Source organism: Mobula birostris, chromosome 25 (assembly GCF_030028105.1).
Source record: "Mobula birostris isolate sMobBir1 chromosome 25, sMobBir1.hap1, whole genome shotgun sequence".
NCBI classification, from domain to species: domain Eukaryota; kingdom Metazoa; phylum Chordata; class Chondrichthyes; order Myliobatiformes; family Myliobatidae; genus Mobula; species Mobula birostris.
Window position 1 is genome coordinate 39,837,650 of NC_092394.1, and position 21,780 is coordinate 39,859,429.

General features: G+C 39.6%; 2 protein-coding genes across 8 annotated transcripts in view; both read left to right on the top strand.

Moving 5' to 3' along the window:
* LOC140187632 (B-cell CLL/lymphoma 7 protein family member B-like) overlaps positions 1–6,778 on the top strand; it is a 37,900-nt gene extending 31,122 nt beyond the window's left edge. For 2 of the 3 annotated variants that reach the window (XM_072243152.1, XM_072243154.1), the window contains 3 exons: positions 1,295–1,374; positions 2,923–3,033; positions 3,154–6,778. In XM_072243152.1, the coding sequence (XP_072099253.1) occupies positions 1,295–1,374; positions 2,923–3,021 (179 nt within the window). In that variant the 3' untranslated portion in view covers positions 3,022–3,033; positions 3,154–6,778. The remainder of the gene's footprint in view (positions 1–1,294; positions 1,375–2,922; positions 3,034–3,153) is intronic. The other variant, XM_072243153.1, reaches the window with a different exon arrangement.
* Positions 6,779–8,603: 1,825 nt separating this feature from the next.
* mks1 (MKS transition zone complex subunit 1) overlaps positions 8,604–21,780 on the top strand; it is a 57,055-nt gene continuing 43,878 nt past the window's right edge. For all 5 annotated transcript variants that reach the window (XM_072243002.1, XM_072243003.1, XM_072243004.1 and 2 more), the window contains exons 1-7: positions 8,604–8,691; positions 10,138–10,265; positions 12,914–12,978; positions 14,578–14,733; positions 16,031–16,128; positions 17,275–17,403; positions 17,493–17,597. In XM_072243002.1, the coding sequence (XP_072099103.1) occupies positions 8,612–8,691; positions 10,138–10,265; positions 12,914–12,978; positions 14,578–14,733; positions 16,031–16,128; positions 17,275–17,403; positions 17,493–17,597 (761 nt within the window). In that variant the 5' untranslated portion in view covers positions 8,604–8,611. The remainder of the gene's footprint in view (positions 8,692–10,137; positions 10,266–12,913; positions 12,979–14,577; positions 14,734–16,030; positions 16,129–17,274; positions 17,404–17,492; positions 17,598–21,780) is intronic.

Below are 21,780 nucleotides of genomic sequence, written 5' to 3' on the forward strand. Positions count from 1 at the left end.
GAACTTCACCAATTGTCAAGGATGTAGCAAGTATCTCTGTAAGGTCCTCTGCAGTTTCTTTTCAAGCCTTCCAAGATGTAATCCTTCTGGCCCTGGGGTATTCATCCACCTTAATGTGCTGCATGTCAGTAAATACCTCCTCCTTGGTAAAATAAATATTCTCCAGAACATCTCTGCTTGTTCCCTTATCTCTTGCACAGCTGTAATTTTCTCCTCCGAAAACATTGAGAGAAATATTCATTAAGTATCCATGCATCTCCTGCAGCCTGAGACATAAGTGTCCTTGCTGTTCTCCATGGGGACCTATTCTCTCCCTAGGTCTCTATTTATTCTTGTATATCTATAGAATGTCTTGGGACTTTCCATAACCTTATATGCCAGATACGTCTCCTACTCTTTGTCCTCCTGATTTCATGTGATCCTCTTCTGCAATGCAAGGTGTTACATAGTGCCATACAAACTAGAGCCTTGTCATTTTAGCTTCATATTACGTTGTCTGTTATCTTACAGTTCGCCTGAGAAACACTTGTGCACTGGTGTAGTACCATTAATGGTGGGTAGTTTGCTCTTCCTCACATTTGAACAATGTCTGGAGCTAAGAGTCCATGTTGTGATTTCTTGGGAGAGGTGCTGGGCATATTTGGTGTATGGAACTATTCTGTATTTGGTGTTGATATTTTAGTAGAAGAGAGTAATAATTGTTGTCAGATTTTCCATATAGGTAATTGTTGTAGAGCTTATTTTAACACTACAGCTCTTTCACAGTTTGCAGTTTTAATTTCCACTGGAAAATACTATCTTTCAATGGAGTACAATTTCTGTCAATGAAGCAGGTCTCCATGAGAGGAACATCTTAACAGTCACTCTGAATACGTGTTGTTTGTTCTGTTCCAATGAAGATCAGCTAATCTGGCATAGACTGTGTTTGGAGTTATTCCATGGTGAATTAATTACTGGTTAGCAATTAGTGATGAGAGCTTTGGCTGATTATCTCTTTCCTTCTTTCTATTTATTCCTTCAGTTGAAACTGGCAAATTCTGTCCAAGCAAAGATAATGGTAATTTTCAAGCTAAGCAAGGCTTCCATTTATTAAAATATTTAAATTTTTAGTAGTTTTTAAATGTTTTGTGTAATGCTGTTTTGAAGGCCATTGGCAGTTTTAATTTCCAAGTTATGTTGATCAAGACTTGCACTGTTCCCGTGCTTCTATTAATGGCTCAACTATTTACTTCTGCTCTGCAGCAAGCAGACAGTGTGCTTAAAGCAGTTATAATTTCTTAATTCTCTCTCACAGAACCTTCCCTTCCTTCCTCAGAAGTAGGAGATGATCCCCCAATGCTCACAAAGGAAGAACTGGTTCCATTGCAGCCTCAGGTAAGCCAGGAAGACACTGTGGACACATTCAGGGAAGACTGAGCTTCTATGTTCAATTTTTAATTTAAAATAAAATACTTGTTTAAATTGAGTACCAGATTCCATTTTGAACCTTTGATTGAAAGTTGTCTGATAGGTTATTTGACTCAAGTTGGACACATTAAAGGCCAAGATACACAGAACTCTAGAGAAATACAGACTATTGAATGAAGGCAGGGCTTCAGTCTTTATGCTTGCTTATCCCTGTTTTAGTAAGCCCAATTGGATGGAACATAAGTGTTGACAGAATTTGTCAATGAAATTATATTTCCTATATAACTTGTTCTGAGAGTTTTGGCTAACATTAATACTTCCACTGATTAAAAGAAGCAGCAAATTTTAGGGTAATTTTAAAATGGTTAACTTCAAAGTTACTTCCTTGGGCATGGCTGGGTGATAAAGAGCCTCAGAGCAGAGATATGTTTGGCTTCATTCTTCACCTGGGATAGTTGGAGCTAATGTTGACCTCATCTTGGGCAGGCAGAGTTAACTGGCTACAGCTTCTGCTGAAAAACAAACATTGACTTTCCGGTACGTACTGTGCCTAGAATAATTTTTTTTCCCGGCAAGATGGCAGTGTGCTTGGTTGCAGTGGCCTTTCCGGGTCTAACAAAAGGTGCAGATATTTGTCTTTAATGTTTTTTTTATATGATCACAAGACCCTGGTGGACATTGGTAATACAAAATATTGCACGTCCGGTTCATTAGTTCATTGGTGAGACTGAAAGCGGAGGGGGTGTGTGGGCTCGGTTGCTGTGTGGAACAGGCTCTCATGTTGCAGCGTTGCCTGTTACAGCCACTCAAGGGAGGAGGCGCAAAGGCAGTTTGGGAGAAAGCAGGGAGTGGTGAGCAAGCTGGGTTGGGGGCTGGCTGTTCCATTGGTGGTGCTGCTCTCCAGTGTTCGCTCCCTGGAAGACAAGCTGGATTGCCTTCCTCTGTGGCTGCGGGAGATGAAGAACTGCTATGTGCTTGTTCTCCAGGACAATATCCCAAGCACCATCAATCATCAGTTATGCCGCTCAGGGGAAGTTTCAGTTCTACAACCCCCATTGGAATTAGAAAGGCAGAAATCAAATTTAGTTTTGAAGAACAATCCCTTCAAAATGCTGAGATGGTATGAGAATATGTCTGATGAATCCAAGATTAGAAACGTACTGCAGATGCTATCTTGCTAAGTGTTTCCAGAACTTTCTGTGTTCATTTTAGATTTCCAGAGTCTGCTGCTTTTCAATTTTTCATTACAATTGTTGTTTTCAATTTTAATTATGCAGGAAGGCTAAAATATGGTTATGTTTTAATATTTTTAAAAATCATTTAAATTGAAGGTTGAGCCAGTAACTTCCAGATGATGGAGAGGTAGAGTGTTGGAGGCTGCTTATGGATGAAATGTTAATTCTATTTGTATTTTAATATGAATTGTGATTTAAATCCAAATATTGTTAATTAATTTAAGACAGGCTTTCCAAAAGTTCTTGTTGAATTTTCTCCAACTTCTGTGCTTGATACTAGGTTGTGGAAGAGGAGGATGATGAGTATTCAGGGGCACCACCACTGAAGAGGGTTTGCACAGGACAGAATGTTGTGACTCAGCCAGTAACTGAGAGCTAACCCAGAATCATGGTACCTGCTGACTTGCCATCACTGACTAACTTAAAAGAATGTGATATTTATTTTCTACTTTTGATGAATTGTGATGCTTGTGATTTATGTGTCTGAATTTAAAATGTTTCTGTATTGCAGGGTGATGTATCTTTTGTTATGCAGCAGGAATGGGTGTGGTCTGTGGCTCCATTGGGCCTTCCTTGTTGAAGAGACTTTTATATTGATAGTGTCAAAAGTAGCACTAATATAAAGGAAGTGTCCTGTTCGCCTCTTTAATGGGTCCAGCTCAGCCTTTTCCATGGACAAGAGTACCCACTGGAAGAAAGGATGGGCCTCTGTATTGACCCTCACTGGGAACCAGCTGCAAACTGGTACAGTACATAAAGATGGATTGAAGATCCCTCTCTCTGTTTGGGGGCTGCTTTTCTGGAGTCTCAGCATCAATATGGAAGTGCCTTGATACTGAAGTGCCTCTAAATCTTTGCCATTGTTTGAGATGACTGAAGATGGATTTGTGCGATCGATTGTTAACTATAAATTAAAATGTGGTCTTCATCCTCATTTTACCCATGGTATAAAATTGGACTTTTGCATCTGCATTCAAGGAAATACGACAGCAGCAGTTTCAAAAATAAATGCTATTGAATTTGTTACTGATTTTTTAAAAATGTATTCCAGTGGCTCATGATTTTGCTGAATTTATATGATGGAAAATGCATTTTAAAATCTTTTAAGTTGGTGTGAGTACCCTTTTGGATTAGTTTCAATGATTCTGAACTAATTTTAAGTACCCATTAAGCTGGACTTGCATTTCCTTTGGAGAGAGCCTACACGTGATTTTAGTTTATTGTCATGAAAGGAGAATTTAATCTTTTCTACTTGTTCTTCTCAACATTTATTGCTACGTGTACATTTGGGTCAGATAATGTATGGCATACCAGCTAGAGTTCTTGCTGATAACTGCATATGTGTGGATAGTTTAACAGGATTGGGTTGGCAATTCAGTCTCTCCAAATTTGACCAACGTGTTGATACTGATCCACCTGGGCTTGCATAGCCAGCGTTGACCAATTAAAGAGTTGGTACAAAAATATTGGAATCTTTAATCTCCCAACCTTCCTCATCAATATAGATAATATAATACCTGAATCAATTTGTGAGCTGGCTTCTGAAGCTGATTTTATTTAAAATAGAACAGTTCCTAATGGAAACAAAATTAGATTAAATCCTAGTTCAGTTTTATATCAATCAGTTTAGGAAAAATGAGCAACCTAGTAACTATGGAGATTTCATGGACATAGCCGTGATTACAGTATATTATGCTGGTAATCATATCTTGGCATTTAAGTATTTTTAAAATTCATTATTTATCCATTATTAGCTGGGGTATGGCCAGTGCATGAGTATTTTGCTGAAGCACATCAAGTTCATAAAAGTAGGATGATTACTTGAATGTGCAGCAGAGGAATATTTGAATTCTTGATCCTATCACAGATCCCTGGAGAGTCGATGTCTGGAATCAAGAAAATTGCAAAATAAGACTTCATACTTTATTCAGCCTCATTATGAGTTCTTCACGAGATGATTTTCTATGTAGTTATTGATTCTTTTAACATGAGGGTAAGAAAGTTATTTTTAAAAACAAGAAATGCAGAAAATACTTGGCAAGTCATGCAGTCCTGCGAAGAGAGATAGAGTTAACATTTCAGATCAATGACCATCCTGATGTTCATGATAACATCTTTGTATTGCCTATTTTAATACCATAATCATGATTTCCCAAATCCCTGGCCTTTCTAATAGAGGCTTCTTTGGGTAGTGGTCTTGTCAAAACAATGCGGTTGGGAAACTACATAAAAATGCATGTCCTCATGGTATTTCTCCTGTCACTTTCTGCATCAAGCCCTGTATCTGGTACTTTCATCTAACCCAGGTAGCAGTATTTGAATTCTGAATTGTTGTACTCGTTATATTTTAAACCATTTGTTTTGCATCAGAGTCTCTATTTTGATTGCTCAGCCCATCCGCAAAGATTCTCACATTGTCTCTCAACTCGGGTACAATTTATCACTTTGAGAAAAGTGAATAATAGTTCATTTCCATTTCTGCTCAATTAAAAATAAAATCAGGTGAGATTATCATTTTCTTTTTGACTGATTGAATGTTAAAATCACTTAATTGCCAGAAGCCCATCTGTTTTGTTTTTAAGGTCTTTATTGTCTGCTTCAGTATCTTGTCCTTGTATTTTATTTCACATTTGCATAGCTTTGTGATGATGTTTCACCTGCCTTTGCTTCTTATTTCTTTCTTCCCATTTTTTTAAGTTTGTGTTCACAGTGTGCTTCATTAGTTAATTATACCATCTCAACTTAAAGTATTAAATATTTAATATGAAAAATATGGATCTTTTAATTTTTTTTGGTGTTCGCCCCAGTGCAGTTTCAATATTACTTACTGCTCAAAATAGCAGATCTTTTAACCAATTGGTTATCTTTCAGAATCTATGAAGATGAGAGATCGTCTAGTTACAATATGAACACCTTACTTATTTTTCATGGTAGTGTAGCCAGGACAATGTGAAAAATGTTCATATTTTGAATTTTCTGATGAAAATGCATAGATATATTTTTGAATATAAGATTAAATAGACTAATCAATTTGTATGTTGAGTTTCTTTCTTTGTAATTCCACTTAATTTGCTGAAATGCATAGAATATTATGCAATGGAGCAGAATCCAGTATTTCAGAGCATTCAGACTTGATCATAAAAATATTTGAAGGGCAACAGTTGATGTTTTTCAGAGAGCATAATGAATGATTCATTGTTTGGTGACACAAATTTCTCAATTTGTAACTCAGCAATTTCTTATAACTAATATCTGACAACATCTAAATAAGGAATTTTATGTGTGTGTACAAATCCTTGATCATTATTAGAGCAGTGGAACAGTAAAGATTGTTTGAAGTCTATACACATGCATTGTTGATTAATTCATGACTCTGTAAACATTAATTGTTTAAATAGTCTTTTTTAAAAAGGCATTCATTTAAAAGATCTTCGTTAGCTTTAATACAAATATTATTTCTCATGTTTAGTGCCTACTAAGTTTCACCATTCAATAAAGACACTTTTTAATAAGTTATCCCATTTCTGCTGTGTGACATTCCAAAGAAGTATGATTTGAAGGGTGTGTAATGTCTCTTGGGTGGATCAGAACATTTTGGCTGCACTCTTGGCATGCAGCACTTCACACATATGACTTGAGGAACACTCAACAAATGACGGCATTGATTATATTGTGCAACCCAAAACCTGAACATTAGATATCATTTGTTTGGTTTAAGATAACGTTTTCATTTTTTTTAATTCTTTAAATTTTTGAAAAGCTGAGCACCAACCTTGGTGATTGGTACAAGCAGATATGCATATTTTTTTACATATTAATATATTACCATTTTCATACTTTGGGTTTTGGGGTAAGCACCATGAAATTTCAATTCTGATATTTACAGGGGCACTGCAGAATGGGTGCTGATCCTCTCTTGTTGGCTTTACTATGTTAATGATTGTAAAATCTGCCTTCTGTTCATGAAAATACACAGAAGCAAACAGTGAAAATCACTGGTATTTGCCTCAGTGATGAAACATGCTAGCAGTAATGTCAAAAAATATTTTGTATCTCAAAGGTTAAGTGTTGCCTTTCAAATTGTAAAACTCAATTATTTAGAGGATTGTTATTCAAAATGCTTGTGAAAATAAAGTGGAATGAATTTTAAAAAAGTTGTCTTTTTATACTGTGGCAAATTCACAGCACCTCTTCCCTGTTTTCCCTCCTCCAACTGTCAGAAGGCATAGACAAGGTTAATATAATGTACTGCCATTTTAAATATAATAGAATAATGATCAAGAGAGTTGTGGAACAAACAACAGCTAGCTACAAAACAAACGATAGAGGTATTTGAACTTGCGAAGTGGCAATTTGTATTCCACAGGGACTTCTTAATTATAGGTTTACAGCTAATTGTTGTGAAGATTATAATTAATACTGAAGATTGTGGCAATGTTTCAAAACACTTCCATTTTACTAGGCATTGATGTTAAAGCCTTGTCTATTGTGCATTCTTAATTGCTCTTCTATCCCTTCTGATGTTAAGGTTATATGGAGTGAATTGAAAAGGTGGAAGACTGTCTTTTACGTCAATCAGGTGAGAAAGTCAAAATGGATTAGCCATTCTATTTCTGGCTGAAGATATTTCTAAATGTTTCACGGATACTTTTGGCACTTGTAAACTGGGCCCAGCACTGAGGATGGTTGTCATTGAGGACGAGGACACTTGTCTTCCTATTGACTTCATTTGTCCAATATTCCCAATAAATATCAGGAATGCAGAGCTTTGATGTGCATTGGTTGAAGGATTGTGACAGTTAAACATACATTGGATATGTCTAAGTTTTCCCCAGGCTTGATTGTGATGATGGATGGCGAGTTAAGCTTGTATTCCAACTTGCAAATTGTGATAGAATACAAGCCTTTGCCTAGTCGCCCACATCATCTCTCTTTTGAGCTGCCAAATCTGTTCTTGCCACATTCAGTACAACGGGGGATATCTCTGGTGAACTCTGTCTTTGTTTCATGTGGTGATGGTCAGTCACATATATATTGATGGAAATCACTGTTCCTTGCATTATTCACTTGCAGAACCTATCTGTCAACAATAACTTGGCTGGTTTCATTAGTAATGGTGGTGCTACTCGGCCATTCTTAATGAGTTTTAAATTCTTGGGGCAGGTATAAAGGTTCAGAGCACTGCAGTTATGTATGCTTACATTTAGTCAACTGTAATACTGCATCAGAAAGGATGGTTACATGGATGAGAGGGATCTGGAGGGATTTGGTCTGGGTGTAGGTAGATGGGACTAGCAGAGCATTTTGGCATGGACTGGATGGGCTGAAAGGCCTGCTTCTGTGCTGTGGCTCTATAAATGCATTCTGTGCCCTTAATAATTTTGAGTTTTGCTCATCCTGACTCATCAGTTGAGTGAGGACAGGTTTTTATTTACTTGGATTAATTTCATGTTGAGGACTGAGCACTGTTATACTGTTTTTTAATTTTCTGGAGGTTAGGAATACAGTGCCTCCTTGAAGGTATACTTTTTTTAAAAAATTACTTTTCAAAGTCAGCATTTTCATTGAAAGTTATTTTCAATCCTATTGACGTGAGCAGTCGTCGGCCTCTTTCATTCAAAGCAAAAGTTTTTTTGGGTGGTGGCAGAAAGGCCCTGAACTGTAACCATAAATAAAATGGCTAGAGCTCATGGAAGTTTGAAATCGAAAATGTTTACAGTATACTTTGTTTCGCTTCACAATCGGGCCGCTGATACGAGGAAGTCGTGGGAGAGCCCTGCTGTCAAAGGGGTCCGTCCTGGGAGGAATCTCCAGACAGACCATCTCCCGGAGCCCGGAGACGCGCTGGCAGCGGGCGCCGCTAGGGGGCACTCCAGGTTTAAGCGGAGGCTGGCTCCATTCCCATGGGAATCGCCGGATCCCGCCTTCCGTTACCCTGGTAACAGGACGGCGGGGCGGGACCAAATTCAATGGCGGCCGACGATGGCAGCGAGGGAGGGGCAGCAGCCATTTACCGGACTCAGGATCCCGTTCAAAACCTCCGCATCCGGTGAGAATGCGGGAAAAAGAACCGTTTGGGGGAAGCAGCGGTGCAATACAGCAGTTGTGCGGGAGAAGGGAAATGGGATCAACGCGGGGTTGGGGGTGGGGGCGGGGAGTGGGATTAACACGATTGCATACTTCAATAAAAAGTCTTTAAAATGAACAAGGTAGCGTCAGCTGTAGCAGGTCTGGCTGGAGTAAAGGTAGGTACCAAGTGCAAAGTCTATCCCCTCAGCACAGTAAATTACAAACTATCCCTAGGTTCAGTGGTGCATCCAGAGGCAGGTTAGGTCAAATGTACCCACATCTGATTACAGGTCATCCATTCTTCTACTCTAAATGTGGAAGAGCGAAAGCCCAGAACTCCACAGAATTGCAGAATAGCTGGCAGTTTGATCCAGCCCCTTTCATCATAGGAGCACTGACCTAAAATAAAAACATTTTCCTGAAGAGTTTAGTCTGTTACCACAAATTCTGCATCATCTCTGTTGTCTCTGCCATTTACTGATTTTTGTTTCGGTTTATGGAATCCAAAACATTCCTATATAATCAGAAGTCGTGCTGTTCTCCTTGGCAGTGGAAACCTAGATGGCATATCAGTGGAGGTGCTGGAAACAGTGGCGAGTGATCCATTAAATAGGGCCTTAGTGGAATGAAAAGAGAATATGTTGTTCTGTGAGAGAACGGTAGGGTCAGAGCAGAGGGGACTGAGAGGGAGTGAAAGTGGGTACGCAGCCTTCCAATATGGGTGGAACCCATGTTGGAAGGACAGTGGAAGACACGCTGGAAGTTCTGGTTATTGGGAAGGAATGGCTCACAAGTGTTCTATGTTCTTAATTCTAGAATCATCTGAAGTGCAGAATGTGGGCCTATATTTCTTGGGTTTAAATGATCTAAGTATGTTTTTTTTTTATTTCCTGAGTCAATTGTGAAAGGTTTGGTAGGGGAGGCATTGGGTTACAGGAGGGGTGTGGGGGCAGATGGGGTACAGTGACTGATCATGGTTGAAAAAGCTTCTATTAGAATTGCTCTATCTTTAGTAACCGCATCATAACTTACAAAGAAACAAATCTTCATCTTGTGAACAAAGCCAAAAACCTTACCGTGTCTCACCCTGTGCAAGAATGGCAAATCTGAGAAATTGCTTTGATGCATCAGCACAAAGGAGGCAGGTTTAGTCTTGCATAAGATATAGGTAGGAGTGACAGAAAAACAAAAAGAGAAATTGGCCATTTGACATTTAAATTTATACAGATACATTGAATGGACAGTGGAGAGTAGAATGATACAGTATTCCAAAGGACTCTGGAGTTCTATCCTGCCAGTTGATAGATTGGGATGGTACAAAATGCATGAATAGGGTTGATTTATGTAATCAATTAGAATTAATTTAAAGATCATGAGCTTTATGAAGGGAGGCATTTAAATGTATTTTTATTTTACTTCTAAAAAGTATATGGCTTCAGCGGGTCACCCCAACAACACTCCTCACTCAACATGTTTTTCAACCTGCTTCTATCTCCAAGCAAGATGCCATCGAAATGGCTACATTCGACACCATGACTTCAGGAGGCGTCACTGGTAAGTTGCAGCCTGATAGGTTCTGCCCTAAAATGAGCTTCAACAAGTGACTTTCAAATAAGAGACTACTTTATCCAGCGTGAAATAATTTTTTTTTAAATGTTGGAAATTGCTGGTTATGCAGAATCTCTGGGGAGATAGAAACAACACTGTTACTGTATGGGAAGATGATCCTTCATCAGTATTTGAGAAAGGTGAAGGTGCAGGAGAAAAAAAGTACGGCAAGAGGGATTAAATAAAGAAAGGAATGAGGTACAAGGCAGGATAATAGGGCAAGTAAGCAAGTGAAACGTAGTGTACTGAATGTGTAAATGAGTGTAGCAGGAGCAACGGAAGTTAATTTTTAAAAGCTGTAATGCTTTTAATGCAGATGTTAGATGGCATTCCTGGAGTCTGTGTTGGTTTTCATAGAAACATAGAAAACCTACAGCACAATACAGGCCCTTTGGCCCACAAAGCTGTGCTGAACATGTCCTTACCTTAGAAATTACTTAGGGTTACCCATAGCCCTCTACGTTTCTGAGCTTCATGTACCTGTCCAGGAGTCTCTTAGAAGACCCTATTGTATCCCCCTCCACTACCGTCGCCAGCAGCCCATTCCATGCACTCACCACTCTCTGCATTTAAAAAAAAACTTACCTCTGACACCTCCTCTGTACCTACTTCCAAGCACCTTAAAACTGTGCCCTCTCGTGCTAGCCATTTCAGCCCTGGGAAAAAGCCGCTGACTATCCACATGATCAATGCCTCTCATCATCTTATACACCTCTATCAGGTCATCTCTCATCCTCCGTCGCTCCAAGGAGAAAAGGCCGAGTTCACTCAACCTATTCTCATAAGGCATGCTCCCCAATCCAGGCAACATCCTTGTAAATCTCCTCTGCACCCTTTCTATGGTTTCCACATTCTTCCTATAGTGAGGCGACCAGAACTGAACACAGTACTCCAAGTGGGGTCTGACCGATGTCCTATATAGCTGCAACATTACCTCTCGGCTCCTACGCTCAATCCCATGATTGATGAAGGCCAATGCACCGTATGCTTTCTTAACCACAGAGTCAACCTGCACAGCAGCTTTGAGTGTCCTGTGTACTCGGACCTCAAGATCCCTCTGATCCTCCACAGTGTCAAGAGTCTGAGCATTAATGCTATATTCAGTCATCATATTTGACCTACCAAAATGAACCACCTTTTATGTGTTTAGTCACATCCTCAAAAAATTCAATCAGGCTCGTAAGGCACGACCTGCCTTTGACAAAGCCATGCTCACTATTCCTAATCATATTATGCCTCTCCAAATGTTCATAAATCCTGCCTCTCAGGATCTCCTCCATTAACTTACCAACCACTGAAGTAAGACTCACTGGTCTATAATTTCCTGGGCTATCCCTACTGCCTTTCTTGAATAAGGAAACAACATCCACAACCCTCCAATCCTCTGGAACCTCTCCCGTCCCCATTGATGATGGGAAGATCATCGCCAGAGGCTCAGCAATCTCCTCCCTCGCTTCCCACAGTAGCCCGGGGTACATCTCATCCGGCCCCGGTGACTTATCCAACTTGATGCTTTCGAAAAGCTCCAGCACATCCTCTTTCTTAATGTCTACATGCTCAAGCTTTTCAATCTGCTGTAAGTCATCCCTACAATCGCCGAGATCCTTTTCTGTAGTGAATACTGAAGCAAAGTACTCATTAAGTACCTCTGCTATCTTCTCCAGTTCCATACACTTTTCCACTGTCACACTTGATTGGTCCTATTCTCTTATGTCTTATCCTCTTGTTCTTCACATACTTGTAGAATACCTTGGGGTTTTCCTTAATCCTGTCTGCCAAGGCCTTCTCATGGCCCCTTCTGGCTCTCCTAATTTCTTTCTTAAGCTCCTTCCTGCTAGCCTTATAATCTTCTAGATCTCTATCATTACCTAGTTTTCCTTGAACCTTTCGTAAGCTCTTCTTTTCTTCTTGACTACATTTACAACAGCCTTTGTACACCATGGTTCCTGTACTCTACCATCCTTTCCCTTTCTCATTGGAACATACCTATGCAGAACCCCATGCAAATATCCCCTGAACATTTGCCACATTTCTTCCGTCCATTTCCCTGAGAACATATGTTCCCAATTTATGCTTCCAAGTTCTTGCCTGATAGCCTCATATTTCCCCTTACTCCAATTAAACGGTTTTCTAACTTGTCTGTTCCTATCCCTCTCCAATGCAATGGTAAAGGAGATAGAATTGTGATCACTATCTCCAAAATGCTCTCGCACTGAGAGACCTGACACCCGACCATGTTCATTTCCCAATACAGCCTCTCCTCTTGTAGGCTTATCTACATATTGTGTCAAAAAACTTTCATTGGAATGTTTGGGCCTGAATGACGGTGGGATGAAAATTTCAGATTACTAGATGCTGTAATATTGAGTGGATCTATGGTGCAGGGAAGGTGGCAAATTTGTTTCTCCAATATAAGCGGCAAGTATACAATTTTAAAAAAAGCTAGAAAGAATTTTAAACTCTTTATAGAAAATTGCTACTCATCTGAAAAGTGTATTTGTTGTCCTTCATTCAACACACACCCATGCAAAAATATTTATTTATTTGCCTTGAGCAACTCCATCATTAATTGCAATTTCTTCCCAATCTTGCAGATGGTTATCGGACTGATGACCGAGAAGAAGTTGTAGTTGGTTGGCAAGAGAAGCTATTCAGCCAGGTGATTTATCTTTAAAACTACCGTGAACTACAGTGACTAATTTCTGAAGCTCCTTTTTAAGGAAGGAATATATTTGAGGCATTAAATGCAAAATACTTAAGTTTACACTTATGCCATACAATGCAATTTTTAGAAACAAATAACTAGAGCTTTCATATTAGGAGCAGCTCAATCAAAAGACTTCAATATGATCAAGTTTTTTTTGTTGATCATATACCTGATCATATTAAAGTCTTTTGTCTGGATTAAATGAGCACATGGTCGGTGACCAGTGGTGTTCTGCAGGGATCTGTTCTGGGATCTCTCTTTGTGATTTTTATAAATGACCTGGATGAGGAAGTGGAGGGATGAGTTAGTAAATTTGCTGATGACACAAAGGTTGGGGGTGTCGTGGATAGTGTGGAGGGCTGTCAGGGGTTACAGTGGGACATCGATAAGCTGAGAAGTGGCAGATGGACTTCAAACAGATAAGTATGAAGTGGTTCATTGCGGTAGGTCTAATTTGAACACGGAATGTAATATTAATGGTAAGACTCTTGGCAGTGTGGAGGATCTGAGAAATCTTGGGGTCCGTGTCATTAGGACACTCAAAGCTGCTGCGCAGATTGACGGTGTTGTTAAGAACGCCTATGATGTGTTGGCATTCATCAACCGTGGGATTGAGTTCAAGAACCGTGAGGTAATGTTACAGCTATATAAGACCTTGGTCAGCCACTTGGAGTACTGTGTTCAGTTCTGGTCACCTCACTACAGGAAGGATGTGGATACTATAGAGAGTGCAGAGGAGATTTACAAGGATGTTGCCTGGATTGGAGGGTGTACCTTATGAGAATAGGTTGAGTGTAGTTGGCCTTTTCTCCTTGGAGCAATGGAGGATGAGAGGTGACCTGATAGAGGTGTATAAGATGATGAGGGGCATTGATCGTGTGAATAGCCAGAGGCTTTTTCGCAGGGCTGAAGTGGCTAACATGATGGGGCATAGTTTTAAGGTGTTTGGAAATAGATGCCGAGTGGATGTCAGGGAAGATTTTTTCACACAGAGTGGTGGTTGCATGGAATGTACTGCTGGCGGCAGTGATGGAAGTGGATACAATAGGGATTTTTAAGAGCCTCTTAGATAGGTATATGGAGCTTAGAACAACAGATAGCTATGCGGTAGGGAAATTCTGGGCGGTCTCAAGAGTAGTTACATGGTCGGCACAACATTGTGGGCCGAAGGACTGCTAATGTGCTGTAAATTTTTATGTTTTATGTGTGATACTGGGTCTGCAACTTAGGTTCTCCTGTTATAGCTGCCAGTGAAAAGATGGTCTACTCTTAGCAGGACATTAAGTTCGGAAGATGAGACTAATGATCTTTCCTGTGTGAAGCTGGTTTTGTAACCACCCCACTGATACTGAATAGAAATGGGATTTTCTCAGCTTCTTAATTAATGGCTGTAGTTTGCTACAATTCCTTCACCACCTGCACATGTCTACCCTCTCTGTTCCATCCCTCATAATTTCCAAATTCATTATGATCAAAAAGCAGCATGTCGGTCCTTAGCTGGACAAGGTTAGAAGATTGGAAGTAAACCTAAGGTACTGTTTTCAATTTTAGTTTGAAATTGACCTATTCAAGAATGACTATGCCTGCCAGAGTCCGCTGGACCACCAATACCAAAATGAGATCCTGCGCTTGGAGGAAACTGGAGAGAGAAAGAATCGCAGAATCTTTACTTACACTGACTTTGACCGCTATACCAGCACTGAAGAGGTACCGATTCTAATTGCTCCCTTTTCTTAGACTTGAGAGAAATAAACTTCTTTTAACATAATACAGGTTGACCTTCACTAATCTGGCACCATTGGGACCTGAGGAGTGCCGGATTAGTGAAAATGCCGAATTACAGAAGGATCACATTAAGCAAAATCAGTGCCTGGATTATTGAAGGAACTGGATTACAGGTAGTCGGATTAGTGAAGGTCAACCTGTACCGTCTATCCTCAGGTTAAGAACATCTGTTTATGGACATCCGTGCATAAGATTGAGCTCCCATAGTGTTAAATTCAGTGTCCAATGTATGTATATACATTCATTCCTATAAATGCCACAGTTAGGTTTTCCTCCGCCTCTCCCTCCCTGCACTTTTGCCCAGCAACATGTATATCTATTACTGTGTGAAATAGCTAAGAAAGAAGAGAAGAAAAATATTGCGGTAAATAGTAGAGAGAAGCAGGTGGGAGGACAGATAGTAAAAGTTCTGATGAAGAGCCTCTTTACTGACATGAAAGTGTCTGATTAGAAGAACATACAAGCATAAAGTACAACTTGCCTGGGAGGCCCGTGTTCCTATATGGAAGCAGTAAATGGTGAGAGCAGCGGAAGCTGAAGGCCAGAAGTGACATGGAAATTTGGGGAATGTCCATGGTAAATAACAAATGGATTTTAGGGATGTAACCAAATTGCTGTTTATCTTTCATCCAAGATGATCAAAAAAAATTGAATTGATTAAGCTATTATTGTAATTGCTGTTGTAAGAAAGATGTTGGCTTGGACCCTGAAGAGCTTAAGTTCAGGTTTTCCTCTCCTCCTCTCTGGGTAAAGAAGTTTCTCCTGAATTTCCATTTGAGTTCATTAGTGACCAAATCTTTAAGATTTGCTTCTGCTCTCACCTGCAGATTATCTGCATCAATCTGTGAAACCCTGTAACATGTGTTAGTGCTTCAGTCTTTTGGGTGGAAAATATCCCCAACCTACTTGGTCTTTATCGAAAATTTCTCAATTCTGGTATTAGTCAAAGATCTTTTATTAATCCATGTCTTTTTGCACATTCTCCAGTGCATTTTAATCATTTTTATAGAGGGCAACCACAACTGGTGTATTTAATTTAGTTTGCCATAAATGTAACATAGTTTTAAATGTTGTAACCCTGTATTTTAAAAAAAAGCCTCAGTGCATTTCCCATAATGTGTAACGGCTCTGGGTAAAAACAGACTTCTCTGAACAGAAGGCTAAAATTAACCGATTGCCAAATAATGTGCAGTTTTGATTAAATGTGCCCTTATCACAGCACTGTAAGATGGTGACTACATCAGCAATGGAGACTCCATCCTACCTGACAGAGAGAATGTCACATGTTCGACGCAGGAGGCAGGAGCGCAGAATTATGTAAGTGAGTGGGAGACTCATTGGATCTTTCTGTTATTAAAGTTTATTTGATATTCCATAAAATGTGGAGTGACTTGCCTTGGCTTTATATATTGTGCAATACTTTTCAAAAATTGTGTTGAATCTTTCTTTGTGCATATGTTATTGCTGAGCATCCCAGCTGTGTTTGAATTGTGAAGAATGAGAAGTGATCTCAGACCCAAAATGTAAAATTTTGAATCAGCTTGACAGAGCAGATGTGGAGTTGATATTTTCCTCCTGACTGGGAAATCTTAGAATCTCGGGTCACAGTTTTAGAATGCAGGGTCAGTATTCACAACCACAATTGAAAAAAGATCTTACAGAGTGAATTTTTGGAATTTGCTTATGAGGGCTATGGGGACTCCGTTTTTAATTATATTCATCCACAGAAATTGGTAGATTTTTAGATATTAAAGAAACAAGGGAAAGAGACATTGAGCTAAATGACTAATTGGTGGAGTGGGCATGAAGGATGACTGGCCTGCTCATGCTTCCATTTCTATGTTGGCATATTCTTCCTCTAAAAATGCTGCTGATTTTATTCTTTACAATTGTTTCCCCTTTGTGATAGGAGCATATTGATCCAGGCTGGGACTAACACACAGCAGCCTGATCTGGGCTCCATTATGTTTTTACAGTGGAAATACTGCACTTGCAAGAAACACTTGATTTAGCCTGAAGTCATTAGTCTTGGGATGAAGCTCCTTTACTTTGCACAAATGACATCCTCAACCCCAATCTAGAGGATTCATTTTCTTAATCTATTCCTCCCCATTTCACCATCTCATTCCATCACAATGCCACAGTTCCTATCCTAAAACATAAAAATTGTTGTTTAAATTTGTGATGCATATTACTTGAAAGGTTGAAATGGAAATGTTTCAATCCATTTCCTCCTAAAGATAGTTCACACCTTAACTTCACTTTTGAACTGAGTCCTAGAGATCTGTTTATAACCCATTTTATCACCTTGCTTCCTGGAGAGGACCAGTAAGTCAGTTTATGATTTGCATGCAAGTGACACTGAATCCTAATGTAACCATTCTCCCGCTCCTTGTAATGAGATAACTAACTCAGTGCAGGCCAATATTGTCATACAAATCTACCTTCATGTTAACTTTGCAGGGAAGGGAAGATTCCAAGATCTCGGATCATAACCTGGGAGCCGACTGAAGAGTTTGTGAGAAGCAACCATGTTCTGAATACCCCAGTGCAAACCATGTACATTGTGGGAGATCTGGGGCCTTATGGAAAGTAGGTCTTTCATCTCAGAAACCCATTTTAAATTACAGTTGGTAAAATTAATTGCTATTTCAGTTATTAATTATGTTCTATGTGTTCAGGCTGGGACACCGTGAGCATGAGTATATATTGTGTACCATTAAGATGGACGGCAATGGAGTTCTCTCTGTTAAACCAGACTTCAATGATTCTAAAGCAGCCTACAGGCAAGTACTGTGCTCAGATTAGTGTGTGTACTGCTACCAGTCATCAATATTCATCTTTCTTACCATCACATTTTCAACATGTTTCTGTAGGTAAATTCTATGTCCAGGACATACTTCTGTTCTGTATGCCATTCTCAGTTTCTATCTTAATGAATTCTATTTTGTAATAGGTTTGAATCATGAGAACTTTCTAAACACATGGGCTTACAAGCCATGTGGAACCTGTCCTCCGAATCTATCCCTTTGTCTTGTGAATCTGTGTTGCACCACTTATACGGCTAATGGATTCCGATGCCTAAAACTAAACCCAGAACTCTGGGTGAGTTCTAGCAAGATTCTTTGCAAAGGAAGTGTAATTGTTTCCCTTTGCTATTGCAGCCTTTTGCAAATAGACTAATATTTCATTAGTCTATTGTATTGCATTTTGTACCTGTTCATTCTCTCTTAATAGCATACCACGGTGCTAGAAAGTTTGTGAATTCTGTAGAATTTTCTGTTTCTGCATAAATATGACCTATAATTTGATCAGATCTTCACACAAATCCTAAAACTAGTTTTTAAAAAAGAACCCAATTAAATAAATAACACAAAAGACATTATGCTTGTTCATTTGAACATTGTCCCAGAAGCATTGTTGAACATCCAGGTGGTCTTTTGCAAACTTGAGATGTGTAGCAATGTTTTTGTTTTAGAGAGCAGTGGTTTCCTCCATGGTGTCCTTCCATGAACACCATTCCCGTTCAGTATTTTTCTTATAGTGGACTCATGAACAGAGACTTTAGCAGGTTCTAGAGATCTCTGTAGGTCTTTTGCTGTTACCCTTGTGTTCTTTTTCACCTCTCTTGGTGTGATCTTTGCAGGATGCCCACTCATAGGGAGAGTAGCAACAGTATTGAGTTTCCTCCATTTGTAGGCACTTTCTCTTACTGTGGACAGATGAACACTCTAGTCTTTAGGAATGCCTTTGTAGCCTTTTCCAACTTGCTGCATCTCTACAGTTCTTCTAAGGTCCTCTGAAAGTTTTGATCGAGACATGGTGCACACAAACAGATCTTTCTTGAGAAGAGCAGGCTCTGTCAGTAAGCTGACTGTGTGTCTTTTTTATAGGGCGGTGCACCTCTACAATCAGAATCAAAACCAGGTTTATTATCACCGGCATGTGTCACGAAATTTGTTCACTTAGCAGCAGCAGTTCAATGCAATACATAATATAGAAGAAAGAAAAAACACAAAATAAAATAATAAAAAATAAATTACTGTATATGTATACTGAATAGATTAAAAATTGTGCAAAAAACAGAAATAATATGTATTAATAAGGTGAGGTAGTGCCCAAGGGTTCAATGTCCACTTGGGAATCAGATGGCAGGGGGAAAGAAGCTGTTCCTGAATCGCTGAGTGTGTGCCTTCTACCTGAAGGTAATAGTGAGAAAAGCACATGCCCTGGGTGCTGGAAGTCCTTAGTAATGGACGCTGCCTTTCTGAGACACCGCTCCTTGAAGATGTCCTGGGTATTTTGTAGGCTAGTACCCAAGGTGGAGCCGATTTAAAATTACAACCCTCTGCAGTAGCCCCCCCCTCCCCATACCAGCCTGGCAGAATGCTCTCCACGATACATCTTTAGAAGTTTTTGAGTGTATTTGTTGACAAACCAAATCTCTTCAGACTCCTAATGAAGTACAACCACTGTCTTGCCTTCTTTATAACTGCATCGATATATTGGGACCAGGTTAGATCCTCAGAGATCTTAACACCCAGGAGCTTGAAACTGCTGACTCTCTCCACTTCTGATCCCTCTATCACCCACACCTCCAATTTCGTCTCATGGATTGGAACATCAAATAGCTTTTGTAGAAGGCATTACCCCAGAGGTTCACATACTTTTTTCCTACAAATACATGAAATATTGGATCATTTTTCTCAATAAATAAATGAGCAAGTGAGTTATTTGTTTAATTGGGTTCTCTTTATCTAGTTTTAGGACTTGTGTGAAGATCTGATCATATTTTAGGTCATATTTGTGCAGGAATAGTCAGAATTCTACAAGGTTCACAAACTTTTTGGCACCACTTTATGTACCTGGTTAATTTTCCTCCTCCACAACTCATAGTCTTTCAATGTTAAGAAATGATCTCTGTTACATAGAGGTAAAAATTTTACCTCAAGGTTTACACTACAAATATGCATATCATTCAGCATCTGAAAGAGACAGTCTAAGAATTGGTTGGATGTCCTTGAGAAGTGGCTCAGTTAGTTTGAGGAATCTCTTTTAACTGGATTCATTGGTGATGGAGTCCTGCTATATTCATGGCTGCTACAGATAATGGAACCATTTATTAAACAATTCAGAATATGGAATACTAGTAAGGTATTAAATTCTATACTGAGGCCGGCCCATTTCATTGTACACGCAGCTGTTAAGTTATCATTTCTCACTTCCTATCTGATTTCCCAGTGATAATTGCAGACTTATAATATGTGTGGAACAGTTTGTATGCAGTGAGCAACTCTTCCTGTTGTTTGAAAAACTAGTAACAGGAATACAAGAGCATATCTCTCAATGATATAGCACTTTTGGAGATGCTTCCTTTGTACTTTTCGGAAGGAGCACACAGATAAAAGAATAAAGAAATTTTCTTTACAGAGAGAATTTATAGGCTTGTTGTTGCTGGCCCTGTAGAATGGATATTAGATTTGCAGCCTCAAAACACTGTCATTTAGCTCTAGGTATATTATTTAGCTCTTTTTTTAAAAAATATTTGCACAGTTAGAACAGTAGAGATTTCCGACAGGATAGTTGAATGCTTCCCTTGTGAGATGTGGGAAGGCAGCAAGACCTCCAGTGTCCCTGACGACTTCACCTACAGGAAGTGCTTCCAGTTTTAACTTCTAACACTGCGTTAAGGAGTTGGAGCTAGAAATGGATGAACTCCGGATCATTCGGGAGGCTGAGGATATTCAAAGAAGTTCAAAGGTTCATTTATTATCAAAGCACGTATCCATATAGAGTACAACTCTGAAGTTTGTGTTTCTCCAGATTGCTATGAAACATAGAAAAAATATGAAAGTCATTCAGAGAGAAACATCAACCCTCCCCCCGCCCGTACAAAAAAGAACGGCACCCCGATCATCGACCCCCCCCCACCTGCAAAAAGCAGAATAAAAGGGTGATAGACAGGACATAAAGAGAGGTAGTTACACCCAAGGTGCAGGATACAAGAGACTGGGTGACAGTCAGGAAAGGGAGAGCGTTAAACAGCCAGTGCAGAGTACCCCTGTGGCCACCCACCTCAACAACAGGTATACCACTTCGGATGCTGTTTGCGGGGGGGGGGGGGGGGGGCGGGGAATGAAAGGGGGAAGAAATGACCTAGCAGAGGAAAATCATGGTGGTCTGGTTTCTGGCGCTGAGTATGGGTCTGTTACTCTGTGACTCAGAAGGGAACCGGGGAGAAGAGTTAGCTGTGATGATAAGGGATTTGTTAGCACTGTAAAGTGCCTATATTATAGACCATCCAGCAGTCCATGGGACTTGGAGGAACAAAATGCAGACTGTTGCAAGAAACAGAAGATACTTATAGTAGATTATTTAAATTTTCCACATATTGACTGGGACTCATATAGTGTAAAAGGACTAGATGGAATAGAGTTTGTCAAAAGTGTTCAGGAAAGTTTCGTTAATCAATACATAGAAGTCCCAATGAGACAGTGTGTAACTGGTCCACAAGTTGAGATTCTAAATTGGAGAAAGGCCAATTTTGATGGTATCAGAAAGGATCCGGCAAGTATGGATTGGGACAAGCTGTTTTCTAGTAAAGGTGTACTTGGTAAGAGGGAGGCCTTTTAAGAGTGAAATTTTGGGAGTACAAAAATTGTATGTGCCTGTCGGAATAAAAGGTAAAGATGAGAGGTTGAGGAAACATTGGTTTTCAAGAGATATTGAGGTCCCAGTTCAGAAAAAAAATGGTTTATAGTAGGTATAGGCAGGTAGGGTCAAATAGGTACTTTATGGAGTATATGAAATACAAGAGAACACTGAAGAAAGAAATCTGGAAGGCTAAAAGAAGACATGAGCCTCATCTAGCAGACAAAGTGAAGGCGAATCCTCAAAGATTTTACAGATATGTTAAGAGCACAAGGATTGCAAGGGACAAAATTGGTCCTCTGGAAGATCAGAATGGTA